The sequence below is a fragment of the Electrona antarctica genome (genome assembly GCF_951216825.1).
Source record: "Electrona antarctica genome assembly, chromosome: 19".
In the NCBI taxonomy this organism is placed as follows: Eukaryota; Metazoa; Chordata; class Actinopteri; order Myctophiformes; family Myctophidae; genus Electrona; species Electrona antarctica.
Window position 1 is genome coordinate 11,268,774 of NC_136800.1, and position 14,371 is coordinate 11,283,144.

At 44.5% G+C, this 14,371-nt stretch overlaps 1 protein-coding gene across 2 annotated transcripts in view; it reads right to left on the reverse strand.

Annotated features, from left to right (window-relative positions):
• arhgap21b (Rho GTPase activating protein 21b) overlaps window positions 1–14,371 on the reverse strand; it is a 50,309-nt gene that overhangs the window by 17,208 nt on the left and 18,730 nt on the right. For both annotated transcript variants that reach the window (XM_079488603.1, XM_079488602.1), the window contains exons 5-8: window positions 10,897–10,989; window positions 9,967–10,045; window positions 9,822–9,876; window positions 1,724–3,305 (exon numbers count right to left, since the gene is read on the reverse strand). In XM_079488603.1, coding sequence (XP_079344729.1) covers window positions 1,724–3,305; window positions 9,822–9,876; window positions 9,967–10,045; window positions 10,897–10,989 — 1,809 coding nt within the window. The remainder of the gene's footprint in view (window positions 1–1,723; window positions 3,306–9,821; window positions 9,877–9,966; window positions 10,046–10,896; window positions 10,990–14,371) is intronic.

A 14,371-nucleotide genomic window follows, 5' to 3' on the forward strand; every position in this document is an offset into this window, starting at 1 on the left:
CACCAGTGTTGAAGTGGTTACTGGCACATGTAACCATGTGGCTTATACAACATTTACTCGTCTCTAACTACTTCCTATTTCATTTGTTTAATAGCCAAGGAGTGGTGCAGTTACCTTGCAAAAACACATGAAATCAAGTTCTTTCCCCTTGGGGGGCCTAACTATAGTCCTACAGTGCAGTTGCTGTCTGTGCCCCAGTTCCTAAATGTGATCTACCTGCAAAGTGCACAATGTTCCTCTATGTCCTTCCAAAAAAGAGGAAGTAGATCAGCCATCAGGGACAAACTTATTTACTCTCTACTACTAGTACGTTTAGAATTAGCCTTAAAGCAGAGCATTGCCATTTGCCACTTTTTTGTGGATATGTAATGATTACCGATTGAAGGTGAAATCATTGTTCTCCTGTAACCTAGGCTTCTATAGCTCACTGATAAAGTGAACATTGGCAAGTGTTTTAGACAATATATGCCATTCCAAATCCTATGACTAATAAATGAAACTAAGGCTGAAAATAGTAATCAGCAAACTATGCCTTTTAATTGCCCCTGCCCTCGTAATTCAATGAAATTATGAAGAGAAAGCATTGAGCGGCATGAATAAAAGTAAACCCTGCAGCTGACAACTTACGGTCACAGAGTTTTCTGATAAGCAAAATGTTTTTTTGCTACACCAAAAGCATACTATTTGTGTTATTCCAGCACCCTCAGCATAATCTACTGAGCTATTCTTAAAATGCCAACTGCTTCTTCAGCACTCGAGGTGGAAAGAAAAGTTTCATATTTTATACTTTTATACTCTTATCTGGAGGAAGTAACACTAATGCTTTATCTGGAGGAAGTAACACTAATGCTTTAAACACAGTTGAAGAGTTTCATTTTAGATGATACCATTAAAGCCATTTGCAGCTCTCCAATGACTGCACATTAACAAATGTAGTAGAACTATCCAAACTCATCGAAACCTTCCATGTGTTGTTACTGCCACTGTAGCTACAGTTATGTTCTCATGCAAGGCTCACAGTCAAAAGCTGCAAATGCCTATTAATTAAGAATATTTAATTTCACATTTCCTAAAATGTAGTTGAGGTCAATGGTTCCTTAAAACACAAACAATGAATCTTAAAGGGGAATTCCACTCATTTTCAACATTTTACCATGTCATTAATATACCATCAAGATTACTTTTTTTTAATTATTCTAAGGTATATTAATGACATAGTAAAATGTTGAAACTGAGTGGTATTCCCCTTTAAGTCAAGATCAAAAATCTGTCACTGCAGACATAATTACATTATGAACTAATGGTGAGTGAGTTCTGGAGAAAAAACCCAAAAAATGATCACAGAAAAACACAGCGAGAATTTTGGCATATCACCATCAGGCTCCCTCGCTCCAACATGGTAAGCCAAACAGACCAGAAGCTCACTAAAGCTCCTTAGTTTACTGCCAACCCAGATTGATTTAGATGTAAAAGTCCAACCAGCACTGTATTTATTACTTAATGAAAAAGCTAAAACGAATAACTTTTAGATTAGAAGCATAAAATCTTGTGATCCGTTTGATTGACTGAACATGTTTCTGTTGCCACTTACAGGTGAAGGTAACAACTGTTACCTTCACCTGGCCAGCCTGACCAGACTGTCTGGTGTCTGCCATGTGCTATGGCTGCCGTTGCCATGGTGACTCAGCACGGCAGCTCGTTGTACCTTTGCTCGTTCTCTTACCGATGAAAGGAATGGAGTCCAGAGACTCGTCCAAGTTGCTGGAGCACGAGGTCTGACGCTCCCGCTGCTCGCCGATACGCCGCATGTGCATCTCTCGCCGTGTGTCGTTGGGCAGCCAGCACACCACGGACGAATCTGGCCCATCGTCGTTCACTGCCAGGATGTAGGATGGATGGCGGAGTGGGCTGGGGTTCTTTCCCGAACCCAAAGGAGGCTTCTCTCTCATGACTACACCGCCCTCTGTGGGACTCCGTCCGTTCACCTGGTTCTGGGGGTCTGGAGGAGGGGGCTTGAGGATGCCGGGCCTCTGAGGTCTCTGTTGGGAAGCAGTGCAGGAGGAGGAACGGTGTCCCGCTGCCACCACCCCCTCTCTGCCCAGCTCAGGGGGCAGCATGGTCTCTGACCGCACTCTGCTCTGGCTCTGCTGCTTAGTGTAGCCTTTGTGATTACTTTTGACAGCAGCTCTTTGGTCTGCAGGGGAAGGTTCAGCACTAGAGCTCTTCCCCAAATGAGAGGATCTGTCCGAGAGCATGGGTGAGGAGCGAGTCTGGAGAGGCTCTGGTGCTTTAGGGTAGAGAGCGGGGTTGGGAGCCCCTCGCATGCTGCCATATGCAGCAGAAGGCCTGTAGAGCATGGCCTGTCTGGGCATAGACTGCCTGCTAGGTCTAGTACCTTGTTCCAACCTGCTGTATCCTCCTCTCCTGTCTATGGGCCGTACCAGCTCTGCAGGGTCAACATAGTCAGTGGAGCGTGCCCTGGCTTTGTGCATAAGAGCATCTTGAGACACACTGCGAGGGGGCCAGTTCCTACTTTGGGCCGCCCTCTCTGCCATGCGGTCCTGTGAGGCGCTGCGCGGAGGGATTTGGAAGTGGGGCGGGGGTCCATGGTAGGAGCGGTCATGGGAAGTGCTCCTGCGTCGGATTTCTTGGGGGGCCCAGCCTCCCCTGGGAATGTGCTGGGCAGTGCTAAAGGTGTTCTGACCAGCCGCCCGGAGGCTATCCAGTCTCTCTTGGATAGTTCGGCTGGCATGGGAATGAATACCCTTGTTGTCAATGTACTCCCTGTAGGTTTGGTATGTCCGCCAGTCAATGTTCTGGTGGTTGGCTGGGTAGTGAGGTGGCAGAGCACCATAAGGAGCCATCCCTGGCCCCGAAGGGTAGACGTCAACTTTCCGTGGCACAGGATATTGAGCTAGTGACCCAGGCCTGCCCCTGACAAAGACAGGGTCCATGTAATCTATTCGTTGTGCTGGAGCCATGCGGCCTATATGCACCGTTTCAGGAGGGACCAGCACAGTCCTTACGCTGTCATTACGCATGCACACCGCCGTCTGGCTCTTTGGGTACGACTGGGGAGGCGGCGGGGAAGGGGGAACCGTGATCTCCTTGCGATACCCAAGATCAGGAGGCACCGTCGGTCCCCGACCCACTTGCCCCGCTGGGGAGGCTGCGTCTGTGGCCTGGGCCATGCCCGGAGGCTTACAGTCTACTCTGGGGTAACATATAGGGGGTGGATTGGGGATGTGGCAGGCGTTTCCACTGTAGGCACTTTGACTACGTATATAGGCATCCTGGGAGTAGGCCTGGGGAAAGAGAGAGAGAGAGAACGCAATGTCAGAATAGTTACAATATTATCTCCATTTACAAGAAAGAAATGTTCATCATTGTGCTACAACATCTATTGCAAAAGACCACGATCACGCATCACATTATAGAAGCTACTGTGTGTGCATGTGAGTGGGATGCACATGTTGCAGCTTGAGAGCGCGGAGGCGTGTAGCAGTTCAGTAGTGTTCATCTGCTCCTTATTTAGAGAGTGGTAATGTTCACTGTGCCATGCCAGTACACAGTGCATACCACCTACTGACGATAAAAGAGGTAAATTCTCCCGTTCAAATAAACTCTGGTGGATCCACTGGCTTTATGTGGGAAGTTGGGAACCAGAAATGGGATTTGCAATAGTTAGAGAAATATTTCCTTCATGTGGTGTTCCGAGTCCTAGATTTATTCCATGACAAGAATGCATCAGCCAACATCAGCCGCATAATGGAAAAGCTAATCAAATGACTAAGTTTGGCCCACCACAGGCACACACACACACTTAAACACACACACACCCCCCACACACACACACAGACAGAGAGAGCGGTCGTGATCACATGCAACACCCGGCAGCCAATGTGCTGTTTACCCACCTTCATAAAGTCCATGATCGCAGATGGACAAGACAGATGAGAATGCCCACCTCTATACTAAATCTAACCTCTGATCATCTTCTATGGCTGTTAACTGTCTATTCTATTGCAGCACAAGTAAACCCTTTCACTTACAATTAGATTAGAATAATGTGCAATCAGTACCAGACTACAAGTTGGTTAGCCTCAAACCAACAGCAGTCCATTTTCCAACTTGCAAACATAAAAGGAGACATGTCAACGTAAGTGGACTTTAACCCCACTACGAGGAGAATTGCACAACCTTACATAAAGCCTTGCATGCCACTTAATTCACTGACAGTCTCTGTCCCTCCCTTTGTAAGCACGAGTGTGCCGGTAAGAGAGTTCAGAGGTCACTGGCCTTTATCATGATAATGAAATCTGGCAGGGAGATTGAAGACAGGGCGAGGCTCTACACTACAGAGATGCCAGCAGGATGCCAGTTTGGTTGCCCAATCAAACGGGTACCATACTGCAGGCACAGTGCATTAGCCACTGCCAAAAGCTATACGACAGATCACAAACCCTAGCACATAGCTGAATGACAGGAGAAACACTAGGTTGGACTGGAGCCTCTCTAAGCGAGCCAAGGCCTGATGTTAAGAACAGTAGACTACATCATGAGCGATACACAACTGCAACATGCATGATAAGATGTGTGATGAGATGGCAAGCACAACATGTCAACACGAGAGGCTGTCAAGCCTGCTGTTTCTTGCTTACCAGATCAGTGGCTTCCAGAGAAAAAGGCTGCCGTTACACAGCAGGTGAAAACGAGAGCGGTAAGAGACCAGGGGAGAGAGGGCAGAGGAGAAGGAAGACACTAGCAGAACAAAACACACACATTGTCAACGAAAAGGGGGAAAAATGGAATAAGAGATTGACTGAGGACAGTCAAAGTGTGAAACGGGCACAACGATGCCAGGGCTTCGCCGCGCTAAAAATATACCCAGAGCTGCAGCAGCAGTATGGAAGGATGCTGGAGGAGGAGGAGGAGGAGAACAGGGGTTGCCACGTTAGCGTTGCCACCTGCTTGTGCCAGTGTGTCCTGGGTGCGATGGCAGGAGCAGAACCCTGCCTCCTGCGGTGCTGTCAAGTCTCCATCTCTCTGCGCTACCCATCTGCAGCCAGAATACTACAAGCTCAGTGAACAAGCTGCCTCCGGTCTCCGTCTCCCCTCTCCCCGCTCTGCTACCGCTCACATGACGGAGGCAGCAGCTGCCTGATTATACATTCAGCTCAGATGGTACAGCCCCCTCCCTTCCGTTCCCCTCCACTCCCACTTCTTCCTCTCGCTCTCGCTCCCTCAGAATCAACCTGTTCAAAAGAGGGGACAGTCAGCTGCCTACAGCTGGTTCGGTCCTATTCCTTCACGCCATTCCCTTCGTCTTGTCCCTGGCTAAGTATTTCCTCTGGGTTGTCCCCCTATATTCCCTATAGGTTTCTCTCCAGGCTCCTCCCAAAGGGTTCACTATCTCTTTGCTAAGCAACTGCTGCCCGTTTCCAGGCAGCGTGTCTGCTTCCTCAACCCCTACAGGGTAATGTCACTGTGCTCGCGCTTGTGATAATCCTTCTGTTTTGACAGACCGCCCCTTGTCCACATCAGTTGTCTTTTTTTGGGGACGGTGGCAGATTGACACTTTACCGCTAGCACTTCGGACAAGTAGCTGCTAGCGCAACAGATGTGCAACACACAGCTAGCTTTGGAATCGGGAGGTGGGAGAGATGGAGAGAGAACTAACGGGGGAAGGGGCGGAGAGTGACAACCAATAGGACATCAGAAAAAAGGTGGGGGGGAGCTGGGTGAGAGAAAACAAGAAGGCGAGAGGGATGCTTACAGGATTTGATTTCTACCTAAATTAGAACTTGGATTTGATATCAAATGACTTGATGCATATCATGTATCTATGGATGAAATGCTGAGATTGTAGCCTTTGTGAATAATGGCTAAAATATTGGGTGAATGACGCTTGGAGAAAGGAGATAATTACTTGACATTCACTTGTATTGATTTATCTTTCCAGGCAAGTATCTTTCACCCAAATGGCATGCTTAAAATGCTCTTAAATGATTAACAAGTCACTTAGAAGGGATTCACGGAGGCTATAAAGAACTCCACAAGGAACAGTTTCTTGCAAAGAAAATAGCTTGAGTGAGTCCATCATAATATTATTCATTACAAACAGGCTGTCAGATAATGGAAAGCCCTAGGGACAGGATCCTTCAGCATACGGACAGAGCACTCACTCTACTGTTAGGGATGGGTTTTTGTGGTCATGGGTGAAGGAAGCAAATGAAAGCGGCGGTGCAAAGCAAAGCGCACTGCGTGCAGGGCTGAAAACGTGTACGATTACATCAGATAACAGTATTACACAACAGGTGGGGCGTGTATTCCCGACTTGCATGTTCCTACACTTCCTGCACCTAACATCACTGCATTATATAAATTATTAGATATTAATTACATATTATATTGATCCCAGTAAAACGCCCTGAGGGCGAGAAGGCCGTCAATTTTTATTAATTGACGTTTTCGGGCCGGGTAGGGCGTATAATGTGTGCAAATAGAAAGGCCAGGTGGGGCCTCGGGCCAGCCCAGTTAGGGCCGGGCCTTAATTTTCAGGCCTGTTGAGAACTCGCCGGCTGCCGGGCACGGCTGCGCTAATAACTTTGGGACGGGCCCATCTAGACTTTGAATGGACAGGTATCAGTCAAAAGGGAGACATCGAAGAGGAAGGACGGGTTGGGGAGGATAAACATATGGAATGTCAGAACAGGTCAGCTCCATATATGGAGATCTAAGGGTTTGAGGATTGAGGTCAGATGTAGAGTTGCTGGCCGGGTGACGGTCGATATATGCAGATCTAGGTGATGATCCAGTCTGCTCCATGTATGGCTATCCAGGGTTTGATGAGGTCATTGTTCTGTATATATGGACAATATATGGACATATGGACAATATATGGACAACCATATATGGAGCGTGTCACGAGGCGTGACGGACCGACGGCAGATTTTCATAGTAATATGTGGCCTATGGTCACAATTATAACCATTTTATTAGATATGTGATGTTGGTACCTGACAATTACCGTAATTTCCGGACTATAAGCCGCTACTTTTTTCCCATGCTTTGAACCCTGCGGCCTATACGTGCAGCTAATCTATGGATTTTTACAGCCAACGGCCACTAGGGGACAATCTAAATCTATCTCTATGGCCACCTGCGGCTTATAGTCCAGTGCGGCTTGTATATGTACACATGTTTTTTTCCCTAAATTTAGCTGGTGCGGCTTATATTCAGGTGCGCTTTATAGTCCGGAAATCACGGTAGTTGGCTTTTCGTGAAAGATAGCCGTATCGGTTGATATCGGAATTGTAAATTAAGAGTTGGACAATATTGGAATATTGATCTCAGCAAAAAAGTCAATATCGAACATCCCAAAAAATGTTATCATACTTTACTGTATGTAACGCAACTGACATGAATACTTGAGTGCAGCTAAGACAGCCGTCTCATTACAAACAGGGCCTTCAAGTTGAAGTCATCTCTCTTTATGGAAATGTTTTCCACTCTCGTGTTTTCTGAGAAGTTTCTATCAGCTACGCTACGGTTTCAGAGAAAAGCCTTACGTTAATTTTAAGATAAAAAAATCACACCCGTGTGAACTGAGTGGTGTAAGGTCTTATATAGACTGATCAGCTGTGGTCTGACGTAATGTCTGACGTAATGAAATCACACCCGTGTGAACTGGGTGACCATAGCAACCATGCTCATTTTTTTTGGTACGGACAGACACAGTAAACTAACAAAGCCAGTTGTAGGAGTGGTTTACACCACTCAAAGGGTTTTATATGTAGAATATTCGACAAAGGTACCTTTCCCCCTTAATGTTCTTCTTGTTAAGTACCGTAGTTAATAGAATATATTACAAATGGATATTTGATACATGCAGTGGATAAATTCCACAGGATAGTGGACAGGAATCCAACGTTAATATGGCAGCTCTGGACCATCAGCTGACTATAGGGGTTAGGGGTGCATGTTAAGACTGTGGTGACACTGTGTGTCCTGGAATGAAGCAGCACTGAGCTGTGGTGTCACCACAGCTCCACCAATAACTACCGGTATTAACAATAATTGATAATAATAATATTTTTTAACAGATCTTTTACATTTTTAGTTAATCAGTTCCAAACAGATTTTTTATAACAATACCTATATTGTAGGGATGTGACAATAAGATAAATAAAAACTATTTGATTGAATTTAAAAATAGAAATCACATCAAAAAAGCAAGCTGAATAAAAGACAACCAGTGCTTTTGTTTTTGAACTAGTGGACTGAAAACCACAGATTCCAACTGCATGTCAGCTAATTTAAAATTGAAGCAAGCACAAGATAAACCTCAGAGTTCAGTCCTCGCTGTGAACAAAACTCTAGCAGTACTATTTATAACTGACACACATTTAGGCAGCATTTAGCTACCATGATGGTGAGTTTAACCTCTATTCTGACCCATCGCAGGGAACCATGTTGGCTGTGTGCTTTGTCACAGGCAGTCACAGCGGCCTGGATGAAAAGGGCAACATCTGGATACATGCTCAGTCAGCATCCTATATTAAGGGCAGATTCGCACTCGGGACCATTTGACTGTTCCCCGGAGCGGAGCACCCAAACCGATTGAAGTGTACTCGGATACGGACCGCAGCAATGTGAAAGCATTGAATACAGTTGAATGAAGTGTACTCGGGTGCGGAAGAATCACAGCCAATGTCAATCATGGCCAGCGGGGGGACCAGGCAATCGTATTCGGGAACAGTTTGAATCAAACAGACTCTAAAATTGGCTAATGGGAGGATCCGGCCGGTGGGTTGACCACGTCATCACCCTCATGACACCATGACTCAACCATAACCATATAAGGAGTTCCCAATGCAGAAATATGGAGTCTGTTGTCTAACCTCCAATGTGTCGCCATGGCATCAGGCGCAAACACCAGGGATATCCATATATGGGCATAAAAGGGTCAAGGACTGACCGATAGAGATCTCCATAATTATGTTAAAGGCATATCGTTCGGAGCTGCGGGGAGGTCCACATAGCGGCCTGAACATCTAGTGTGAGATAAATGTGATAAATCAGGCAGAAATCTTTTGCTTTATGATAGTAATAATATTATATGTATTTATGTTGTGCAGGCTTCATGTTTTATCTTAGTATTTGAGAAATGAACAAAGAAAGGACTGTGCAACTGAAGAGGTCTAATGCAGTTTACCATCCAGATCATTCAATAAATATCATTTGAGATGCTTCAAATCTGCTGGCTCATGTGGGGGACTGCCTTCGGTAACGGATCTGGGAGCCTGTTAGGAGAACTGAAGTGTGTCTGATGTTGATCCATATTGCATCAAGGCAACTAGAGAAAATAACCAGGACAATGAAGCAGAAGCACATCCTCCGTCTCCATTCTAGGCCTCAGTTGATTAATGCAGCCTGTCCACAGTATACGTCTTCTTGGTAGTACTCGACAAAGAAAGAAAAATAAGTGCTGCTCAGCATCAGCTTGTGTGTATTTCGGAAAGTGCCGGCTCAACCCCTCCAATGAGGTCATCTCTGCAGGAGTATGAAGCAGCATCCTGGAGGACAGGCTGTTCTGGCCTGGTTAGCAGGCCCAGATACAGTGCTCTGATGGGACCGACTCTCACTAGCATTACAAGCAAGCCCTTCAACTGAGGAAACTAGAACAACTCTCCGGGACACGATCATCACATGCACTGAGGCCAAACGTACGAACCCGCGAGAAAAAAAAAGCAAAAACAAAAACAGAGCATAGCTTGTTTCAAAGTGTGCAAGAGAGAGAGAGAAACTTGAGGACTTACCAACTGCAGTATGTCCTCATCTTTTGGCATCACGCAGAGCTCAAGAACGGCATCGCTGTAAGGGAACAGAAATGCTCTGTATCTCAGAATTTCTAAAATATGGCAATGGGTCAGAAATTACTGAAGTATTCCCATGAATTCTCACCTCTCTTGGATCAAGGCTATAACCTCAGAATAGGTTTTGCCAATGATACTCAATCCGTTCACCTTCACTAGCCGGTCTCCTGTGAGCAGCAAAACATAAAAATAAAATGTTGGGTCAAAATTAGTAAAGTAGACCAAACAGCCAACTAAGGGAAAGTCACCAGATTGTAATTAAATAAAATAGGTGGGGTTGACTCTGCATAAAATCAAATCACTGGGACAGCTATCACAAAGGTGTGCAACATTGAATTGAACAAATCCATATAATCGATTATGAAACATAAGACAATCTCAAATTTAATAAAATAATATATTAATAATCGATCCCTATTTTGGGTATGTCATTATAGAACATTTTCAAAACACGTTTGAACACAAACCCGTTTAAAAAATAATGAAAATAGCCGATCTACAAGCTCACGACACAATCAGCAATTTACACTACTTCTTAAACATTGGTTCTCTCATTTATGGAATTTCTTAGTTTTTCTTTTATTTCTTCATGAAATTACTGAGTTTTGTATTGAATTTTTTGGGGAATGTTTATTAAATGTTTTGAAATAATTAAAAATAAAATATAGGAAACATAAAATAAAGGGACACATACAAATGTGTCCGCGACTCACAAATGGGAAACAGTGTAGTAGATCAGTGGTTCTAAACCTTTTCAGGCCGTGATCCCCCAAATAATCATATTTTGAACAAGCACTTGTTGAATGTAGGAGTTGAGGCATTGCATTTAGTTTCACTCGGTTGCACAGATAAATATTGAGAAAATATGCGAGGCATTGTGAGCTTGTAGATGGGCCATTTTTCTTATAGTATTTGATTAGGGCCAATAGGGCCACAGGTTGAGAACCCCTGCAGTCCACAGGACCGTTCGTTGTGCTCCAGTAAGCAGTTCGTTGGAGAGATTGATGAAATTCATTACCTGTGCAGAGTCCAGCTCCGTGGGCGGGGCCGCCTTCCTTCACTTGCTTCACAAAGATGGTGTCCATGGGCTCTAGCCTACTCCGCTGTCGCCCTGACAACACAACCATAGCCATCAGTTAGCTGCCATTAGTTAACACACAGGGGGGAAAAACCCACTATTGAATGAAATGATATCCTGCCATTGATGTTGTATCATACAGGGATTTTATAACTCATTCGTGCTTGCTTGGACGTAATTAGGCTTGGAACAGCAGTGCCCATGAGCATTCATAACAAAACACCACTGTCTCTTATATCTCTCGCAGTTATGTGATGACTCATTTTCCAAAGTGGGCCAGTGAAAATTACGCTTAACATTTTTCTATTTAACACTTTGCTTCCACATTTGACAAAAAGTTTAAAAATGTATACTACAGAATGGCCAGTAGTGATTGAGCCACCTGGATAAAGATCCTTAGTTGACTTTCTTCCCGTTTGTGTGATTATAATACTCCACCATGGGACTATATCAGGTATACATTAAAGGGATAGTTCAGAATTGTTTTACTTAAGCTGTATGAAATACTTGCCATTACTAGAAAAAGTGCCCTTCTGGGCACAGGTCTCCACCAGGAGGATAGGATTGTGTGTGATGTTTGGCAAAATGTTTAGGAGTAATATAAACATGTTTATGTGTGTGTGTGTGTGTCGCGACTTGGCCTGTTGTAGCGCCACCATGAGGCTGATTTGAAAACTGTCAAGTGGCATTTCTTCCTCAGCCTAGTAGTGGGAATAGGCATGCACAGTTTCACCGCAATCGGACGCTGCGTTGCGGAGTTGTGGCAATTTGTACAAAACGGGTACAAAACGGGCTACTCCTGAAAACCTTCGAAGCCAATCGTAGCCAATCAGGATGGATAATTATGAGAAATCAAACAAATCACATGATCACATGACTATGGAGAGCATGTGTACCGATTTGCGTGAAATTTGGATAAATCTGAAGGAGTAATATTAGAAAATGTGTTTTACATATGTCGGCCTCCTGGTGGCGCTATAAAGAGCAGATGTGAAAAATTTCAGGCAAAGGTTTTTCTCCCCTCTAGGGAGTGTGCATACATGGTTTTACACAGATCGTGCAGTTATAGGTAAAAAACACAAATTGGCCAGTTATAGCGCCACCATGAGGCTGAGTTGAAAATATTCAAGTGGCATTTCTTCCTCGACCTAGTGGGAATGTGCGTGCAAGATTTCACGGAAATCACACCATGTGTTCATGATTTGCATGAACACATGGACGGAGCACTCCTGCGAACTTTGGAAGCCAATCTTAGCCAATCAGGATGGAGTCTGAAAAATCTGAAAGACCCGTTGAATGGCTCTAGAGAGACTGTGTACCAATTTGCGTAATGTTTTGAAAAAACATTTGTTTTGCACAAAGCGGCCTCCTGGTGGCACTATAACAGGCCAATGTGAAAACTTTGGAGCAGAGGTTCAGCTCTGGCATTCCGGGAGTGTGTGTGCGCAGAGTATGGCTGGCTGCAATCAAGCCAACGGTGCCAGAGATTAGCTGTTCACAGACGGACACACGGACGGACGGACGGACACACGGACGGACGGACACACGGACGGACGGACACACGGACGGAGTGCAAAACATACTCTCTCCCCATGCCTTCGGCCTGGTGGAGACAAATATAGTGGTTGCAACTGTATTAATTGATTGCCCAAGTCCCTTGGTGGGAGTTCTGCTCTGATTTGGGTGAAATATTAAGTAGTTCGTCATTTTGTGGGGGGCACACGGGGCCACGCATTAAAAGTAAATTAATTAAAAAAACTAGTGTCATTTGTATTGTTGACCTATTTCTACCATATAGTGCCAACTTTCGTTAATTTTTTACCCCCTATATAAACTGTTTTTGAGGGGCGCCAGCCCCTCCTATACACAGGTTTAATGTTTGTCTTTAGTTCAATGTTTGTTTTGTAAACGCCATTGACAATGAAGGGAAATGTACGTCATAATGTGCCTCATTACGTCATATTGTCTCTTTATATTATTGTTAATGGCGTTTAATGTTTGTGTTGGCACCGTTTGTTTTACATCACTATTGCATCACCTAATCAACATAAGTTAGACATTAATATACCGGTATTAGCGCCCCTCACTTCACACAGGTGTGATTTTTTGTGTCCATATCACTACGCCCAAACAATAGTTCCATGTGAGAAGGGTCAAAGTTGCACTAATATTTAAGAAATAGGTCAACAATACAAATTACACTAGTTTTGTGGATTCATTTACTTTTAATGCGTGGCCCCAGTGCCCCCCTCAAAATGACTGGAACTACTTAATATTCACCAAAACCAGAGCAGAACTCCCACCACGGGACTCGGGCAATCAATTAATACAGTTGCAACCACTTAAGACTATAAACCCATTCTGGGCGGGAACCCCTTTTGGTGTTCCAACCATTCTGGACGGGAACCTCTCTTGGGGTTCTGTACAGTATTAAAAAAACGTTGATGCTGCTATATAAATATTTGAAGTTTTGCAGAAAGCTTAGGTCAGGATTTAGAAGGCTTTTTAGAAATCGGCCTCAGTCATCAGTATTTCATACAACTTAAGTTAAAAAATTGTGAACTATCCCTTTAATTCCATATTCAAGAACACAAAAAGTGTGAACAAAAATCACACTTTTATTCACACATCATACATCACATTCCGTACTCAGCCAATCAAATCATCACAAATGTCATTCCAGACAATCACTTTTGGCATCTTCACTTTTCTGCCCTCGCTTTTTATCCTCAATATGTACTTTACTTTGCTCAGCCAATCAAATCAGCGCTACGGGGTGATCAGCCAATCAAATAATCGTGTTTGTGTTCGCACAGACAGACAAAACTGGGCATAGGAGGGAAGGGGTGCTTGTTTTCTTGAAGTTCACCTCCCGCGCTCCCCTAGGGCAACGATCAGCACGGCAACTTGCTCGCTTTAGCTCGTTCGTCGGTGCCTCACGTGGCTCAAGTCACCTTCAGGCAGCGGGCCTCCGACAGTGAAACAGAGTGCACCTCTTCCAATCGTACTGAGACACATACATACACTGAATGTGTGTACATAATACATATACAGTTGGAGGCCATCGATATTGTCCTTTTCTTTTTGCTGAGGTTTGCGTGATCTGCGCAAAAGGACAGTTAACCCATTTTGGGCGGGAACCCCTTTTGGTGTTTTAAACATTGTTATAATTTAGCTATTGAAAAATAGCAGATCTACAAGCTCATAGCGCGCCACCGAGTGGCGCGCTACGAGCTTGTAGGTCTGCTATTTTTGAAAAATCGTGAAAATATTTAGAAGGATTTAGAAGGATTTAAAAAAAAAATTGAGGTCAGGCCTAAATGGGTCAAATGATAAGGGACAATATCGGTGGCACCCAACTGTAATACATATACATTAGTCTTAGCCATATAGTCAAGTCCATTTATAAACGTCT